Source organism: Neoarius graeffei, chromosome 11 (genome assembly GCF_027579695.1).
Source record: "Neoarius graeffei isolate fNeoGra1 chromosome 11, fNeoGra1.pri, whole genome shotgun sequence".
NCBI classification, from domain to species: domain Eukaryota; kingdom Metazoa; phylum Chordata; class Actinopteri; order Siluriformes; family Ariidae; genus Neoarius; species Neoarius graeffei.
The window spans coordinates 43900001-43918193 of NC_083579.1; the positions used below are offsets into that span (position 1 = coordinate 43900001).

Below are 18193 nucleotides of genomic sequence, written 5' to 3' on the forward strand. Positions count from 1 at the left end.
AATGGCTACTTTTTTTGTGGTTTGATCCCTCCAGCTCTGGATACGTCCAATATCATGGTGAAGAAGCAGGTGTTTGAGCTGCTGGCTGCCCTCAGCATGTTTGCTGCAGAAGGATACAGATTAGCCCTGGATGCTCTGGACCACTATAAGGCGAGTATCAATTATCAGGATTTTATAACGCACAGTCAGTGTCTTTGTCAACCAGTTAATTTTGTTATTCTACTCCAAATGCAGTTGAGCCAGACAAAAAAAAAAAGACTGGAAACATTTGTCATTAAGAGTGTGAGGAACTGGAACTAAATAAAAATGTGAAGTCGTTCTTGAGTCCTCAAGGAATGGGTTGAGATCCACTTCTCCAAAATGTCCGCATGTATACAGTACCAGTCAAAAGTTTGGACACACTTTCTAATCCAGTGGTTTTTCTGTATTTTTATTCATTAAAAGACACTTCATGTCTTAAAGTAATGATGGATGTCGTTTCTCTTTACTTAGTTGAGCGGTTCTTGACATAATATGGATTATTACATTTGTGGAATAGGGATATTTACTGTATTATTTACTATTTTCTGTTTGACCTCAAACGCATTAAGAAGGCAAGAAATTGCACTAATTAGCTTTTGACGAGGCACCTGTTCATTGAAAAGCATTCCAGGTGACTACCTCATGAAGCCGGTTAAGAGAATGCCAATAGTGCGCAAAGGGTCATCAAGGGAAACGGTGGATAGTTTGACGGCTCTAAAATATGAAACATATTTTTAACACTTTTTTGTTTACCACATAATTCCATACATGTTCCATATGTTATTTCAAAGTATTGATGTCTTCAGTATTGTTCTACAATGTAGAAATTAGTCCAAATACAGAAAAACTTATGAATGAGTAGGGGTGTCCAAACGTTTGACTAGTACTGTATGTACGTATATTGATAAAGTGCAAGCAGTTACACAGGTATAATTTTACTGTTTAACACCCATGAATGAATAGTGAAAAAGAAGAAGAACTTTATTCATCACACACTTGTGAAATTCCTCTCTGCATTTAACCCATCTGAAGCAGTGAACACACACACATACCCAGAGCAGTGGGCAGCCATGCTAACAGCACCCGGGAAACAGTTGGGAGTTAGATGCCTCACTCAAGGGCACCTCAGCCCAAGGCTGTCCCATATTAACCTAACCTGCATGTCTTTGGACTGTGGGGGAAACCGGAGCACCCGGAGGAAACCCACGCGGACACGGGGAGAACATGCAAACTCCACACAGAAAGTCCCTCGCTGGCCGCTGGGCTCGAACCCAGAACCTTCTTGCTGTGAGGCGACCGTGCTAACCATTACACCACCGTGTGAATGTTTATTGCGAGTGAATAGCCTCTTCAACATGCCGTAATTTAATTTAACACATAGCCCTATGTGTGCATCTGAACTTGGAAAAAAAAGACCTCGTTGCTAATAAAATATTGAATTATTACATGTCATGTACTTTTGGCATAATAATATGACACATGACCAAAAATATCTTCTCTCTATCACCTGAAAGAATATGCCTATTCCTGAGAATCCTTAAACATACTGGCTAGCACAGCAGAAAAAAAAAAAAGTGTTCATTATCATCTGATCATGAGTATAATACCACAACCATCCATGGGGGATTACAGGAATTTAGCAGACACCCTTATCCAGAGCGATGTACAACATACCCAGAGCAGCCTGGGGAGCAGTTGGGGTTAGCTGCCTTGCTCAAGGGCACTTCAACCATTCCTGCTGGTCCAGGGAATTGGACCAGCAACCTTTTGGTCCCAAACCTGCTTCTCTAACCATTAGGCCATTCCCTCTGGCCCCTGTTACCCAGCAAACACAAAAACGTTTATATAACGTTGTATAAACGTTTGGCTAACGTTTCAGAAACGTTACAAAATAACGTTTATAAAACGAAAATTTGTGGACAATTTTTTTCATTTTATAAACGTTTGAAAAAACGTTATATAAACGTTTGAAAAACATTCTGGAAACTATTATACAACATTCTGGAAACGTTTCAGAAACGTTTTTTAAAACATTGTATAAACGTTTCTTAAAATAATTTAAAAACAATAGTAAAAAGTTTCTTTAATGTTTTAGAAACGTTATTAGAAACATGTTCAATCAATCAAAATCAAAGTCCTTCCCACGCCGCTTACAGTACCTGGTATTCCTAGGCAGTCTCCCACTCAAGTACTAACCAGGCCCAACCTGTATGTGGCGCATCGGGCGGTGCCGATCTCCGTTTCCATAGCCCTCTGCCTCTCGTCTATTACATAGCTAGGGTTACAGTGGGGGGCTAGTCCTCTGGTAACCACGAGAGTTTAACTCCCCATGCACATCTGTATTGCAGCGTGCCTTGCCAGATGATAGTAGGTACCATTTTTATGATGGTCTTTGGTATGACCCAACCGTGAATAGAACTCACGATCTCCCGATCGAGAGGCGGACACGCTACCACTAGGCCACTAGTCGGTATTAGAAACATGTTAATACCTGTTAAACTTATAATATAACAACACATTTTTGTTATTGCACTTAAGTTTATTTCATTCCTCTTTGCAAGTTCAACAAAACCGATTTGAGAGCAGAGTTTTTTTACATAGACAATATTCACATTTACATATAAAGCCCTCATGAACAGCAAAAATGATAAAGATACTAGTATTAAAAATTTATCTAAATTTATTAAAGAAGCCTTGCTACTAAGAACCAAAACATTAAAGTCAACGTAATCATAGCAAATGCGCAAAATCAGTTAAAAGTTGAAATAAAAAAGCAAATTAAATCAAATAAGTTGTTTGGCCTTCGAGCGAAGCCTTCGATGAAGGAGATTTTCTAAGATAACTTCTAAGTGGACCCGGCCTTCTCGATCTTGTCCCAACAGCAACACGCTCAAAATGGCGCTACTTCCGGTCCCTGCGCCTGCGCAAAGACGTAGGTCGCGCAGGCGCAGGGAACCAGCGAACAAAATGCCAGGGCCAAAAGGGCGTGTATTTTAGCAAATATAAAACGACGAATGGTCGTCTATCCAAATTATTCAAACCATACTTGATAATTACGAGACTAGAGCCACACATTTAATGATTTATCTATCTATCTAGATCTACATCTAAAAAATATTTAGCTAGATCGAAGGTTTTTTTTCAACGTTTATTAAACGTTTATACAACCACTTATTTTCCATAAAATTATTCCCATGTTTTTTGATACTTTTTAAAAACGTCATCATGTAGTGTTTATAATCACACAATTAATTGTAGAAATTTTAATGTTATCTGTTTTAGCCAGAAGTCTCCGAATATGTATAACGTTTTATAAACGTTTCATAAACGTTGTGAATGAAATGTTTTAAAGAGAACGTTTATAAAACGTCAATAAAACGTTACTCATTTACTGATTATTTTGATAATTGTAATACAATCATTATGACATCTTAATATCTAAAAATACCAAGAGATGATAAAAAATGTGCCACGGGTCAGCAAATATGACTTTATTAAATTTTCACCAACGTTTCATAAACGTTTCATAAACGTTTAATAAAACCTAACCTTAATGCAACCCAAATGAAACGTTTTATAAACGTTTTGTGTTTGCTAGGTACACACGGCAACTCTAGCCAATCATGTTAGCTCACACATGCATGCAGAAGAAGGCAGATAGCACCTTCCTCCAAGTGTGTGATGCTGCATGAACAGCAGATGGAAAAAGATGCAGGTGCTGCCTTCATGTGTCTTCACATGTCACTCTGCTTGGTCTCAGTGGGGAGTCCTGGCTGGTGGAAATTTACCAAGAATAGGGAGAGAAAAAAGTTTGATGCAAATCTCTACAGCAGGCTTCTCAGAAAATGTCCAACAATTGAGCATTCAAAGGGCCTATGAAGAACCCTTTTGTCTCAGAGGGTTGTGTATAGTACAGGATGTCCCAAAAGTCTCAATACATAGGGGAAAGTAACACTTTTTAGCAAAATGTCTTCCAAGATTTTCATACTTAGTTTATATTAGATATAGATATTTTTTTCGGCTAGCCTTTAAGAGCGCCTTTTTCAAAAGAAGAACGTATTGAAATCATTCTCATGGCTACAACACAAAGATCATTTAAAGGAATGTGTTCAAAGTGCAGTTACATGTGTAACACCAGATATGTAAACATGAGTTCATCATGAGTGGGAGAGACGACTCCGTCTCCATGCGTGTCAAAGAAATGTAATCATCTCGAGGAGATTTTGTAAATAAAGTTTAAAAAAAAAGTGTTAATTTCTCCTATGTATGGAGATTTTTGGGACACCCTGTATGTAGTGGGATCCTATTACCGAATGTTATTTAGTATGGTAATGAGCAGTTTCAGTCATAGATTTTATCTATTTATCTGTGAAGCTATGCAAGGCTTTCATCTTACCACATTTTGAATACTGTAGTCCGTTACTACTGGGTATTACTAATGGTCGCCGTGATAAACTTGAGAAAGCCAATTGTTTTAGTCTTCGATCTATTTTCAGACTGCCTTATGACTGTTCATATAAAAGATGCCAATCTACAGACACTTGAACACTGACAGTCATGCCATTCCTTGTTCTTGGTTCATCAAGCCTTATGCCGCTTTTCCACTACCAACGCGGCTGAGTTGGGCTGAGCCGTGCCGTGCTGAGTTGGGCTGAGTCGAGCTGAGTGGGGCTGTTGGAGTTGCATTTCGACTACAACCACGCTGAACCATGCTGGCTGGAAGTGGGTGGACACATTGGGTGAAGTTACCGAAAGTGGGTGGACCTCACGTGATGTCGTTAGGCGGCGCAAACAGTGACATCAGTGATCTTTTAAGCGGTAGTCTCACGACCCGGATAGTAAACAATAAACATGGAGGACATGGAGTCGTTAGTGTGGCTGGTCTTGGTGCTGTGGCTTGTTGTCACCGACAACGGCAACAGATACTGGCAAGAGCGTATAGATGAGGCGAGGCGCATAAGGCTTCAGAAATTCTCGTAATTTGTAATTCTTCTTCTTCCGGGTTTACGGTGTTTACAGATCCCAGCGTGCTCGCGGGGCGTGTGTGGGCATGTGAGGACACTCCTCCTCACCAATCAGTGCACAGGGGAGTGTCTCCTCACGCCCCTAGCCCCACTCGGCTCGGTTTGGCTCGCTTCAGCCCCACTCCAAAACCGTACGAGTTTTGGGTGCTGAGTAAGGCTGAAGCGAGCTGAGTCGTGCTGCTCCGAGGTAGTCGAAACGCGAGCCGTGTCGGGCTGAAGTGAGCTGAAAAAGGGTAGTGGAAAAGGGCCATTTGTCTCTACCTGTGGCCCAAACTACATAAAGGAACTCTTTCAGATACAACAAAGCCATTATAATTTAAGAGGGGGCAACCTCAGACTAGCACGACCAACAAATGGACTCACAGATCATTTACCTATCTGGTGACTCGTATGTACCGCTCGAACCAAGACCATGGAGAAACTCATCCTTGAAGCCCTCTTTGCGGATGACTGTGCCCTCCTGGCACACAAGGAGAATCACCTGCAGACCATCGTCAACTGCTTTGCTGAAGCATCCAGGCTGTTCGGACGAACAATCAGTCCAGAAAAGACAGAGTTCAAACTGTCCCAAATACATCACCACTGATGGAGACAAACTGAAATGTGTGGAGAGCTTCAAGTACCTGGGCAGCACAATCTCTACAGACGGATCATTGGATAAGGAGATCACGTCTAGGATCCAGAAAGCTAGCCAAGCACTCGGAAGACTGAGAGTGAAGGTTCTCCAGCAGAAGGACATAAGACTGTCCACCAAGCTCAGAATCTATAAGACAGTAGTCCTTTCTTCACTCCTGTATGGGTGTGAAACGTGGACCCTCTACCGATGACACATTAAGCAACTGGAACAGTTTCACACAAGGTCACTGTGCACGATCATGGGCATACGCTGGCAAGACAGAGTTACAAACCAAGAGGTGCTGGACAGAGCTGACTCAATAAGCATCGAGTCAATGTTAGCGAAGGCTCAGCTACGTTGGATTGGTCACGTCATCAGAATGAATGACAACTGCATCCCCCGACAGCTGATGTACGGGGAGCTCAAGGAGGGCTCACGCAGACAAGGAAGGCCCATACTGCGGTACAAAGACATCCTGAAGAGCAACCTGAAATGGTGGGACATCCAACCACGAGAGCTTGAAGCTTTTGCCACAGAAAGGCAAGCCTGGAGGTCGCTCACTTCCAGAGCAACAGCTGCCTTCGAAGAGGACCGACGACAGTGTCTTGCTGCTACAAGGGACAGACGTCACAGACCTGCGTCCACATCAGTCCAAACTTCAGAACGCCATTGTGACACCTATGGGCGCATGTGTGCTTCTAGCTCCGGGCTGCGGAGCCACATGCACTCTCATCACTGAATGCACAGACTACGTCATCCTCGGACCGACAGACTACCAAGAGACTTGTATGTGGAACAATCTAACTGAGACATCTTGATTCTTTAATCAAGTTTAAAAGTGCTATAAAAAACTAATCATACTAGTGGCACATTGTGCAAATGTAATATTTGTGATCAGTAGTTAAATTGCATTTAGTTATATTCTCGATTTAATGACATTTTGATGTTTAATTTTAATATATGTCATATATAAGACCTTCTTGATATAATTATATATATTTGATATTTACTTATTATAGTACAACCCCGATTCCAAAGAAGTTGGGACAAAGTACAAATTGTAAATAAAAATGGAATGCAGTAATTTACAAATCTCAAAAGCTGATATTGTATTCACAATAGAACATAGACAACATATCAAATGTCGAAAGTGAGACATTTTGAAATTTCATGCCAAATATTGGCTCATTTGAAATTTCATGACAGCAACACATCTCAAAAAAGTTGGGACGGGGCAATAAGAGGCTGGAAAAGTTAAAGGTAGAAAAAAGGAACAGCTGGAGGACCAAACTGCAACTCATTAGGTCAATTGGCAATAGGTCATTAACATAACTGGGTATAAAAAGAGCATCTTGGAGTGGCAGCGGCTCTCAGAAGTAAAGATGGGAAGAGGATCACCAATCCCCCTAATTCTGCACCAACAAATAGTGGAGCAATATCTGAAAGGAGTTCGACAGTGTAAAATTGCAAAGAGTTTGAACATATCATCATCTACAGTGCATAATATCATCAAAAGATTCAGAGAATCTGGAAGAATCTCTGTGCGTAAGGGTCAAGGCCGGAAAACCATACTGGGTACCCGTGATCTTCGGGCCCTTAGACGGCACTGCATCACATACAGGCATGCTTCTGTATTGGAAATCACAAAATGGGCTCAGGAATATTTCCAGAGAACATTATCTGTGAACACAATTCACCGTGCCATCCGCCATTGCCAGCTAAAACCCCATAGTTTAAAGAAGAAGCCGTATCTAAACATGATCCAGAAGCGCAGACGTCTTCCCTGGGCCAAGGCTCATTTAAAATGGACTGTGGCAAAGTGGAAAACTGTTCCGTGGTCAGATGAATCAAAATTTGAAGTTCTTTATGGAAATCAGGGACGCCGTGTCATTCGAACTAAAGAGGAGAAGGACGACCCAAGTTGTTATCAGCGCTCAGTTCAGAAGCCTGCATCTCTGATGGTATGGGGTTGCATTAGTGCATGTGGCATGGGCAGCTTACACATCTGGAAAGACACCATCAATGCTGAAAGGTATATCCAGGTTCTAGAGCAACATATGCTCCCATCCAGACGACGTCTCTTTCAGGGAAGACCTTGCATTTTCCAACATGACAATGCCAAACCACATACTGCATCAATTACAGCATCATGGCTGCATAGAAGAAGGGTCCGGGTACTGAACCGGCCAGCCTGCAGTCCAGATCTTTCACCCATAGAAAACATTTGGCGCATCATAAAACGGAAGATACGACAAAAAAGACCTAAGACAGTTGAGCAACTAGAATCCTACATTAGACAAGAATGGGTTAACATTCCTCTCCCTAAACTTGAGCAACTTGTCTCCTCAGTCCCCAGACGTTTACAGACTGTTGTAAAGAGAAAAGGGGATGTCTCACAGTGGGAAACATGACCTTATCCCAACTTTTTTGAGATGTGTTGTTGTCATGAAATTTAAAATCACCTAATTTTTCTCTTTAAATGATACATTTTCTCAGTTTAAACATTTGATATGTCATCTATGTTCTATTCTGAATAAAATATGGAATTTTGAAACTTCCACATCATTGCATTCCATTTTTATTTACAATTTGTACTTTGTCCCAACTTTTTTGGAATCGGGGTTGTAGTTTAATGCTTGTTTTTATATTTTTAATTTAGATCTTTTATTAGTTCAAATGTATTTGTTATGAGTCTTTGACTCATTGTATATATCGATGATAAATAAAGCTATATCGAAATTATTTTATCTTATTAACTATATCGCACACTAACACAATGTTTTGCCCGTTTGTAGCCATGTTCTAAAGCATAGTGGAGTAATATCTATTGTACTTATTACATCATACAATGCATTGGTTAGTCTACAAATAGAGGTCAGGGAGTAGGACACCGTTTCAGATAAAAGGAGATGGTTGTGAAGGATGAAACCTGGTGAGAAAGAAGGATGTCGGTAGGATTGTTTTGTTAAAGATTTACACGAGCACAGCATATGGTGTTCAAAAAATGACTTTTTTTTGTTTGTCCTATAGTCAAGTACAAAAGTTTCTTGGTGAAAAAGGAGCATTTGTAGAGAAATTACAAAATGGCACATATAAAATGGGTATTTCCTGCCATCCAAAATAACATAAGGCAAACGATTTGACGGAGAATTCACATCTGGCAGAGCTAAAAACAGATGTCACAGGGGAATGGAGGACTGAACAAAATGAGAACATACATAAAAGGATCCAAAAGCTGTTCAGAGGATGTAAATATAAATTATAAGTGCATTTACACTAATCTTTTTCAATTGACTGCACTTCCGTAATAGCACACCAAATTACATTTCTAATTCTATCCTAAAATGCAGGCTGTGGTCTGTGGTTTCAGCAGCTGCATGTTAGATAGTGAGCATTATTTTTCTCTTACAGGCTGTGAAGATGCAGCAGTACCGCTTCAGCGTGATCATGAATGAACTGCAGAGCACAGATAATGTGCACTACATGGTGACGCTGCTGAGCTTCATTAACGCGCTCATCTTCAGCACCGAAGACCTGCGCCAAAGGGACAAGATGCGCAAAGAATTCATCGGTATGCAATATACTACGAAAAGGATGTGTAAAATTTTTTTTGAAAGTTTATGGTGCACATGAGAAACTACCTCAGAGAAGCCTGAACTCTATAAATATGATGAAGTGTCTCTGACAGAAGAATGGCCAGACAGAAGGGTATATGTAAGAACATGAAATGTACCAGAAGAGATCATAAATCGATTAAGAGACGACATGCGCACCATATACTTTCAAAAAAAAATTTTTTTTTTTAAAAACACATGTCCCTTTAGGGGCTCTGCAATATACTGTACATGGGACAGAGGGATGATGGGCCAAAAATTAAATTACGTTACAAAAAAACAACAACAAAAAAAAAACACCTGTGTGATCAACTAGAAACAAGTCCAGGTTACTGTGAAATATTTAAATAATATTGGCTGGCTTTGAGTGGTATATCAGATATATTCCATTCAGCTAGCATTATATTGAACAAGTCGAAGACGAATTCAATATCATGCTAGCTGAATGGAATATTTCTAATACACCATGAAAAAAAGCCAGCCAATATCTCATCTCATCTCATTATCTCTAGCCGCTTTATCCTTCTACAGGGTCGCAGGCAAGCTGGAGCCTATCCCAGCTGACTACGGGCGAAAGGCGGGGTACACCCTGGACAAGTCGCCAGGTCATCACAGGGCTGACACATAGACACAGACAACCATTCACACTCACATTCACACCTACAGTCAATTTAGAGTCACCAGTTAACCTAACCTGCATGTCTTTGGACTGTGGGGGAAACCGGAGCACCCGGAGGAAACCCACGCAGACACGGGGAGAACATGCAAACTCCACACAGAAAGGCCCTCGCCGGCCCCGGGGCTCGAACCCAGGACCTTCTTGCTGTGAGGCGACAGCGCTAACCACTACACCACCGTGCCGCCCCCAGCCAATATTATTATTATTATATACACATTCCTTTTGGGTGTTCAAAACGTCTTTCTCTTTCAAAAGTCTCTCACAATCTTCCGCTTTTAATGAAGCAAACCTCGTGGCCATGTTTGTTTACAAACTGTCACAGTCGCTCACTAGCGCGGAAGTTTTACGTCTCCGATGTGTCTTTTTTCCAGTTTTCCGATGTCCGTTGGTCTGTTTTTCTCTTGTAAATATGCATGAAGAATATCTAATGAAGTTTTGGTAGCCTTTCGGGTGTTCCCGGCGAACAAACAAATGCTTGTGCGCATGCGCAGCAGAAAACTCTCTCATTGGATATTCGCATCAGCTCCAACGTGTGACATCATGTTGTCTTGACAACCATGCAATATCGTAAACCATATTCAACGCTCATTCTCCACTGGGTAGAGTGACGTAATACACGTAGAATAAGCGATATGCGAACAATATTGCATGCTATCAAACCAAATGAATGAAACCCGCTAGAAGGGAATAGAAACCATGTTTTTATTCCATCAAAAAAGTGTCCTGTATGTATAATAATTATGTTTACTCAACTGTATCAAGCCCATTTTACAGAAAAGATACACTTATGTTGACACCAATATGTTACTATGACTAAAGTTGTTTTCCTTCTGGAATTTGTGGACACTCTACCGGAGTCCTGTTTCCTAGCTAAGTACTAATAGCAGAGTCAGTATGTAGTTACCATGACCTCATGGGTGCATTCGAAATGGGGAAAATGCTGTCTCAGGAGGGTGTCTAACATCTCAGGAAGGAGTCAAGGACCGTTGGAAACTGATCAAACTCTTGATTCTGGTCTTCTAAGCTGCCTTTAAACTGCCCCCAATTGAAGTCATCGTGGGTGTATCCTCGATGTTGCCTATCACCCATAAATCTGTGTGGCAGCTCCATAAAGGAATGGAATTTTAAAAATGGCAGATGAAGCTTTACAGAAAAGCGAATCCATGTACAAATGTAATTTTTGGACTTTTTTTTTTCTTATTTTTTTTTTAAGATACAGAGAAATAAACATGTGTCAGCCCTGTGATGACCTGGCGACTTGTCCAGGGTGTACCCCGCCTTTCGCCCGTAGTCAGCTGGGATAGGCTCCAGCTTGCCTGCGACCCTGTAGAAGGATAAAGCGGCTAGAGCTGATGAGATGAGATGAGATAAATTTTTGTGAGGCATCTGTTAGCCAACCAGCTAATGTTTTCTAAAGCCTAGGTCACAACCGGCCATACGTGCTCCTACGGCCGGTCTACATGCAAAAAACGCAAGAAACGCACGGAGGGCGCACGTGTGACGTGCTGATTTTCGAGCCGTAGACTGGCCGCAGACCGGCCGCAGAGGTTCTTTGTCATGTCAAACAAACTCTACGGGCGCTTACGTTTTTTTCAGGTTGCAAGACAAACTTACGGCCAACGTGCGTCTTTCTCCACGAACAAAAAAAAAAACGCAGCGATTTGGGAAACGCCAAAAATCGCACGGCCAAAAAATCGTACGTCCGGTTGTGACCTAGGCTTAACTCATGCAAAACAAACAAGTTTAGTTCTGGCAATGTGATGTCACTCGTTACTATAAATGCTATCTTAAAATATCGTTCAAAATGAACGTGCTTCAGCTGAAAGTCATGCCTTTTGCTACACCTGTCTGTTACGGCAGCATGGCAGCAAGGCAGAAACCACTCGTTTTGAACACACCCCGTATGCGTAGCCTATAAAATGCCCCTGCTATTTCCTGTTTGTCTTCTGGACATCCTCATCAACTCAAGTTACCCAGAAATGCATTGCATTTCGCACATGAAGCCCCGTACTTATAGAAATGCATCAACCTGATTTTTGATGGCTTGACCGTATGACATCCGTATGTACGAATGCATACCGCCACAGGGAACCCAATCATAAATGCAAGGCAGCATATTTCATAAACTCAACCACCGGACAATGAAATTTGTATCTTTATTAACATAAAATAGATGGATTTTTATCCAGCAGTTATTTTACTTTTTTTTTAAATAATGTGGGATTATTTACTAACACATTTTACGGAAAATATTCATGACAGTTTCATATAAAACTACTTAAAACAGTTTTATTAGTCTGGTAACTTGTTGGAACAGTTGACAGTTTCTGTCATGTAAGGGCGATAGACGGATGTAAGTTCAGAAAGAATTTTATTGAAAGCATGCTAGTGAACAGATCTAAGACAGAGACAAAAGCAGAGCTGAAAAGCAGGCAGTGGTCAAGCGAGGCACAAACACGACATAAGAGGTTTTTATTTATTTTTTATTTGTCCTTTATTTTACCAGGTGATATCCCATTGAGATATTAAATCTCTTTTGCAAGGGAGCCCTGGGAGTATATATAAACAATATAAACACATACTGTTTAAAAAAAGTATACAATACAGAACAACATCAAAACAAACAGAAGAAGTAAAAAGAGCTACAAATAGTAGACAGTGCAAACAAGGAACAAAACAAACAGAGAAAAGTAAAACACATTGAATTGATTAGAAATCTGATGGGGAAAGGGGACATAGGTAAAAGTCATTGGAAACATGTGCAACAGTCTGATTTCAAGTTTTTTAGTAGCTGTTTAAAGTGCTCTAGTGAAATAAATACACTAAGCTGTATGTCTTTTTGGAGAAGGTTCCAATATGAAGGAGCAGAATAATTGAAAGCCATTTTACCAAGCTCAGTATTTGAGCGTGGAACTGTGAACAGCAGAGTGTCATTTGAACGCAGACTGTATGTGCTATTTTTCCAGGTCAGAAGATTAATAAGGTAACTGGGCAATTTACCAATAATTGCTTTGTAGATGAAGACGTGCCAGTGAATCCATCTGCGCAGAGCCAGAGAGCTAAAACCAGCCATCTCATAAAGACGGCAATGATGTATACGTGATTTGGCATTTAAAATGAAACGCAGTGCACCATGGTACACTGTGTGAAGTGTTTTTAACGTGGATGAGGCAGTGTGCATATATGACATCCCCATAATCCAGTACTGGGAGGAAGGTAGCATTGACCAGTTTCTTCCTAGCTTGAAGAATAAAGCAAGACTTGTTTCTAAAATAAAATCCAAGTTTTACTTTCAGTTTCCGCACCAGATTCTCAATGTGGACTTTAAAAGTGAGCTTCTCATCAAACCAAATACCTAGATATTTATAGGCAAAGACTTTCTCAATACACTTCCCTTCCAGAGTGGAGATGTTTAGTAAAGTGGGGGTGGGAAGAAAGCGAGATTTTGTAAAATGCATAACCTTAGTTTTGTTAGCATTTAAGACTAATCTCAGACTGGAAAAAGGTAATACAATACTCGCAATCCAAGAGCACAAACGGGGTCAAAACCAGAAGAGCGATAGAAAATACAAAGCTTTCGCAAAATCTATGCGTTACTGAGAATCCTTATATGTATGTGCTGCGATTGTGCTCTAGTCAGGAACAGGTGCATGTGCTTTGGAATCTGTGGCTGTGCGCTCCATGCTCCAACGCATGTGGACATGAAAGATGTAACCAGACAACTGACACATTAGGTTTAATCTTCGATGGTAACTATATAATAATTATGTAAAGTGAAAGCGCTGGTTCACTGCTGTCCACCAGGCACCCAGCAGAGTCACACCATAATAAACATCGTGGTGTTGTTTCTGGCGCATAGAATGCCGTGCCAGAGAAAGGAATAAATATGTATTCATAACTGTGATGCGTATCTCATTATTGGTATCACTGGCACAAGAAAATGTAGCAATTTATTGATATGAAATACACTACACTACACAATTCGATGGGTCATATGCTATAATATTATTATTCAGTTCAGGTTGATTTTGTGCCCTTGCAAATACATTCATCAGGAGCTCCGCTTTCAGGCACTGCCTAAATATCTATATTAGAACCACATTTACATACGTAAACCACCGTCCTTACGTTCCACACAGCCAGGGTGGTTTCTTTTCAGAACTAACGGAGCCCACTTATCAAAATAATCCAGAGAGTTCATAACATTTCCTGATGCATTTCCCAGATAGTGTATTCCTTGGACAGCACTTCCCTTTTTCTCTGGGGAATGATGACAGCTCGAAGCATCAGTATTTCTCACTCTTAAGGATCTCATCTCATTATCTCTAGCCGCTTTATCCTGTTCTACAGGGTCGCAGGCAAGCTGGAGCCTATCCCAGCTGACTACGGGCGAAAGGCGGGGTACACCCTGGACAAGTCGCCAGGTCATCACAGGGCTGACACATAGACACAGACAACCATTCACACTCACATTCACACCTACGGTCAATTTAGAGTCACCAGTTAACCTAACCTGCATGTCTTTGGACTGTGGGGGAAACCGGAGCACCCGGAGGAAACCCACGCGGACATGGGGAGAACATGCAAACTCCGCACAGAAAGGCCCTCATCGGCCGCGGGGCTCAAACCCGGACCTTCTTGCTGTGAGGCGACAGCGCTAACCACTACACCACCGTGCCGCCCACTCTTAAGGATGACACTCAGTTATGATGCTGATCCTTACTGAGGATGACCTCCAGTAGAGTACTGGTACTGATTTTCTTTAAAAATACAAATAAGAAAAATAAGTTTCTCATCTCATTATCTCTAGCCGCTTTATCCTGTTCTACAGGGTCGCAGGCAAGCTGGAGCCTATCCCAGCTGACTACGGGCGAAAGGCGGGGTACACCCTGGACAAGTCGCCAGGTCATCACAGGGTCGACACATAGACAACCATTCACACCTACGGTCAATTTAGAGTCACCAGTTAACCTAACCTGCATGTCTTTGGACTGTGGGGGAAACCGGAGCACCCGGAGGAAACCCACGCGGACACGGGGAGAACATGCAAACTCCACACAGAAAGGCCCTCGCCGGTCACGGGGCTCGAACCCGGACCTTCTTGCTGTGAGGCGACAGTGCTAACCACTACACCACCGTGCCGCCCCAGAATAAGTTTCTATTGAGCATAAAAGTCATTGACGTTGACATTGCTCTTTATAGGTGATGAGAATCACTCAGTCTTTTGTACTCTGTTGGGTCTACTGAGACTTTGCGACTACGTTCTAGGTGAGGTGAAGTGAGAATCACTCAAGTGATGATTCAGATCTCAATGGAGGAAGAGACTCGCTCGAAGATCCATAAGTGTACTCTATTGGATATGAGAATCCCTCAGAGCACCAATGCTCCTTCTGTTTGAGGATGACACAGACTCACTACAGACCATATACCGTGTAATGACAACCCTTCACAATGACAACAGCAGTCTGTAGAATCTGGTGAAGGTGAACACCACGCTCACAAATGTCCACCAATGACACTCCTCTTCCTGCTACCCAGGAGGTGTGTCAAATGTCAAACATCAATATATAGATTTTTTAAAGGATTTTTGAGCACTTCCACTCCTCTAGACCTGCCTTTTTTTAAGCCAAATATGTGAGATCACAGTCACAAGACGATGCTAGTTACAGATGTAACAGTGTGTTTTAACTCAGTTGTATGAAGTTTTTACACTTCCAGTACTCACAAAATGTTGGACGCTTTGGAAGACTTTTTAGATTTCACGAACATATTCATTATAAAGGGTGAGTATCATAAGTATCACACACACATATTCGTTTGTACATCTGTGGTGATAAAAAATGATGAGGCGTACAGTGTGTTCAAATCGAAATTACAAATCAGTTTACTCCAAGACAGAAAAAAAGCTCACAGAAGCAACAGACAGAGGATTTATTCTGGCTCTCCTTTGTGATTCTATGTTGTTATATATGTGACTAAACAGAGCAAAATTATTATCCAAGATGAATTATCATCTCATCTCATTATCTCTAGCCGCTTTATCCTTCTACAGGGTCGCAGGCAAGCTGGAGCCTATCCCAGCTGACTACGGGCGAAAGGCGGGGTACACCCTGGACAAGTCGCCAGGTCATCACAGGGCTGACACATAGACACAGACAACCATTCACACTCACATTCACACCTACGGTCAATTTAGAGTCACCAGTTAACCTAACCTGCATGTCTTTGGACTGTGGGGGAAACCGGAGCACCCGGAGGAAACCCACGCGGACACGGGGAGAACATGCAAACTCCGCACAGAAAGGCCCTCGCCGGCCCCGGGGCTCGAACCCAGGACCTTCTTGCTGTGAGGCGACAGCGCTAACCACTACACCACCGTGCTGCCCTGAATTATCATATATTATTAATCATTTAATTATTGGTAAGCCTATTATACCATTATCAATATTCATAAAGGGTGGCACGGTGGTGTAGTGGTTAGCACTGTTGCCTCACAGCAAGAAGGTCCAGGTTCGAGCCCAGTGGCCGACGAGGGCCTTTCTGTGCGGAGTTTGCATGTTCTCCCCGTGTCCGCGTGGGTTTCCTCCGGGTGCTCCGGTTTCTCCCACAGTCCAAAGACATGCAGGTTAGGTTAACTGGTGACTCTAAATTGACCGTAGGTGTGAATGTGAGTGTGAATGGTTGTCTGTGTCTATGTGTCAGCCCTGTGATGACCTGGTGACTTGTCCAGGGTGTACCCCGCCTTTCGCCCGTAGTCAGCTGGGATAGGCTCCAGCTTGCCTGCGACCCTGTAGAACAGGATAAAGCGGCTAGAGATAATGGATGGATGGATGGAATATTCATAAAATCATCACCTGACTACAAGAGGATGACAAGAATGGAAAACAAAACTGGTTCAAACCAGAACCTTTGGGATCTGTCCTTTAAGACTAGGTGTTTGGGTTTTAATACATAAATACTGTACACACCATGCTCATCATCCTACTAGGTTCATGGTTTACATACATTTAAAGCAAAAACAAGGTAATTACGACAAAAATAAAAGGGTTTGTCCCAAGCTGACCTCAAATACAAATCCATCAGTGTGTATGACTTTTAAATGTATATGTTTTCAAGTGTATACACATACCACAAACACACAGCTAGTTACAGTAGACGCCTTTAGCAACTTTAATTCAAAAAAGAGCCTAGCAACAAATCTAGAGACTTTTTCAGCATGTTAGTGAAAGTCTTGAGCTCGATACGGCTCTCCAACTCACATCACAGTCAATGTTAAGAGTTTAGAAAGCAGGTTCGCTCGACTTACGATCAATGTGTAACGCCTGACTTGCGCTTGTGACAAATCACTGATAACCATGGTCCCCCAACAGCCAATCACTGATTACCACTGTTTGTTCCACCCTCTCACCCACATTGTTCTTCATTTTAAATGCTCATTTTTTGGAGATATTACATTTTATAAACACTAAAAGTGAGTAAACATTTTCCTTCATGGCAACTCAGTCACTGCTTCTTTGTAGTCTATGTCTGGATAGAAATTTTAGTATCCTGGAAATGGGTAAAAATTTCGCTCATGGTGCAACGATCAAAGATGACGTCTTTGTATAAGACAACCGTAGTCAAGGACGAACTCAGAGGACAAAACAGTCGCAGTTTAATGGAGAGCCTAAAGCGTTTAACTTGGAAATATGGTCAATTTTTGTGTGGCTTACGAGTGTTCAAATTGCTCAAATAGGGACAAAGTAAGTTTTTACTGTTTACCTTCAGGTCCTACTGAAAAATATAATTTAAAAAAATGGAGAGATTTATACAAGAAATGTGGTTACATCACACACGTAGAGAAGACCTCGAGCGATGTTTACTCAAAATGTTACCTTATACAAGTCTACAGTGAATATCTCATTATCTCTAGCTGCTTTATCCTGTTCTACAGGGTCGCAGGCAAGCTGGAGCCTATCCCAGCTGACTACGGGCGAAAGGCGGGGTACACCCTGGACAAGTCGCCAGGTCATCACAGGGCTGACACATAGACACATACAACCATTCACACTCACATTCACACCTACGGTCAATTTAGAGTCACCAGTTAACTTAACCTGCATGTCTTTGGGGGAAACCGGAGCACCCGGAGGAAACCCACACGGACACGGGGAGAACATGCAAACTCCACACAGAAAGGCCCTCGCCCGCCACGGGGCTCAAACCCGGACCTTCTTGCTGTGAGGCAACAGCGCTAACC

At 41.8% G+C, this 18193-nt stretch overlaps 1 protein-coding gene across 6 annotated transcripts in view; it reads left to right on the forward strand.

Annotated features, from left to right (window-relative positions):
* The window catches only part of inf2 (inverted formin 2), a 90623-nt gene that overhangs the window by 41845 nt on the left and 30585 nt on the right, over window positions 1-18193 (forward strand). For all 6 annotated transcript variants that reach the window (XR_009655638.1, XR_009655637.1, XM_060933972.1 and 3 more), the window contains 2 exons: window positions 35-150; window positions 9073-9232. Coding sequence is in view for 4 of the 6 variants with exons in the window: in XM_060933972.1 (XP_060789955.1) it covers window positions 35-150; window positions 9073-9232 (276 nt within the window). In the remaining 2 variants the exon portion in view is untranslated. The remainder of the gene's footprint in view (window positions 1-34; window positions 151-9072; window positions 9233-18193) is intronic.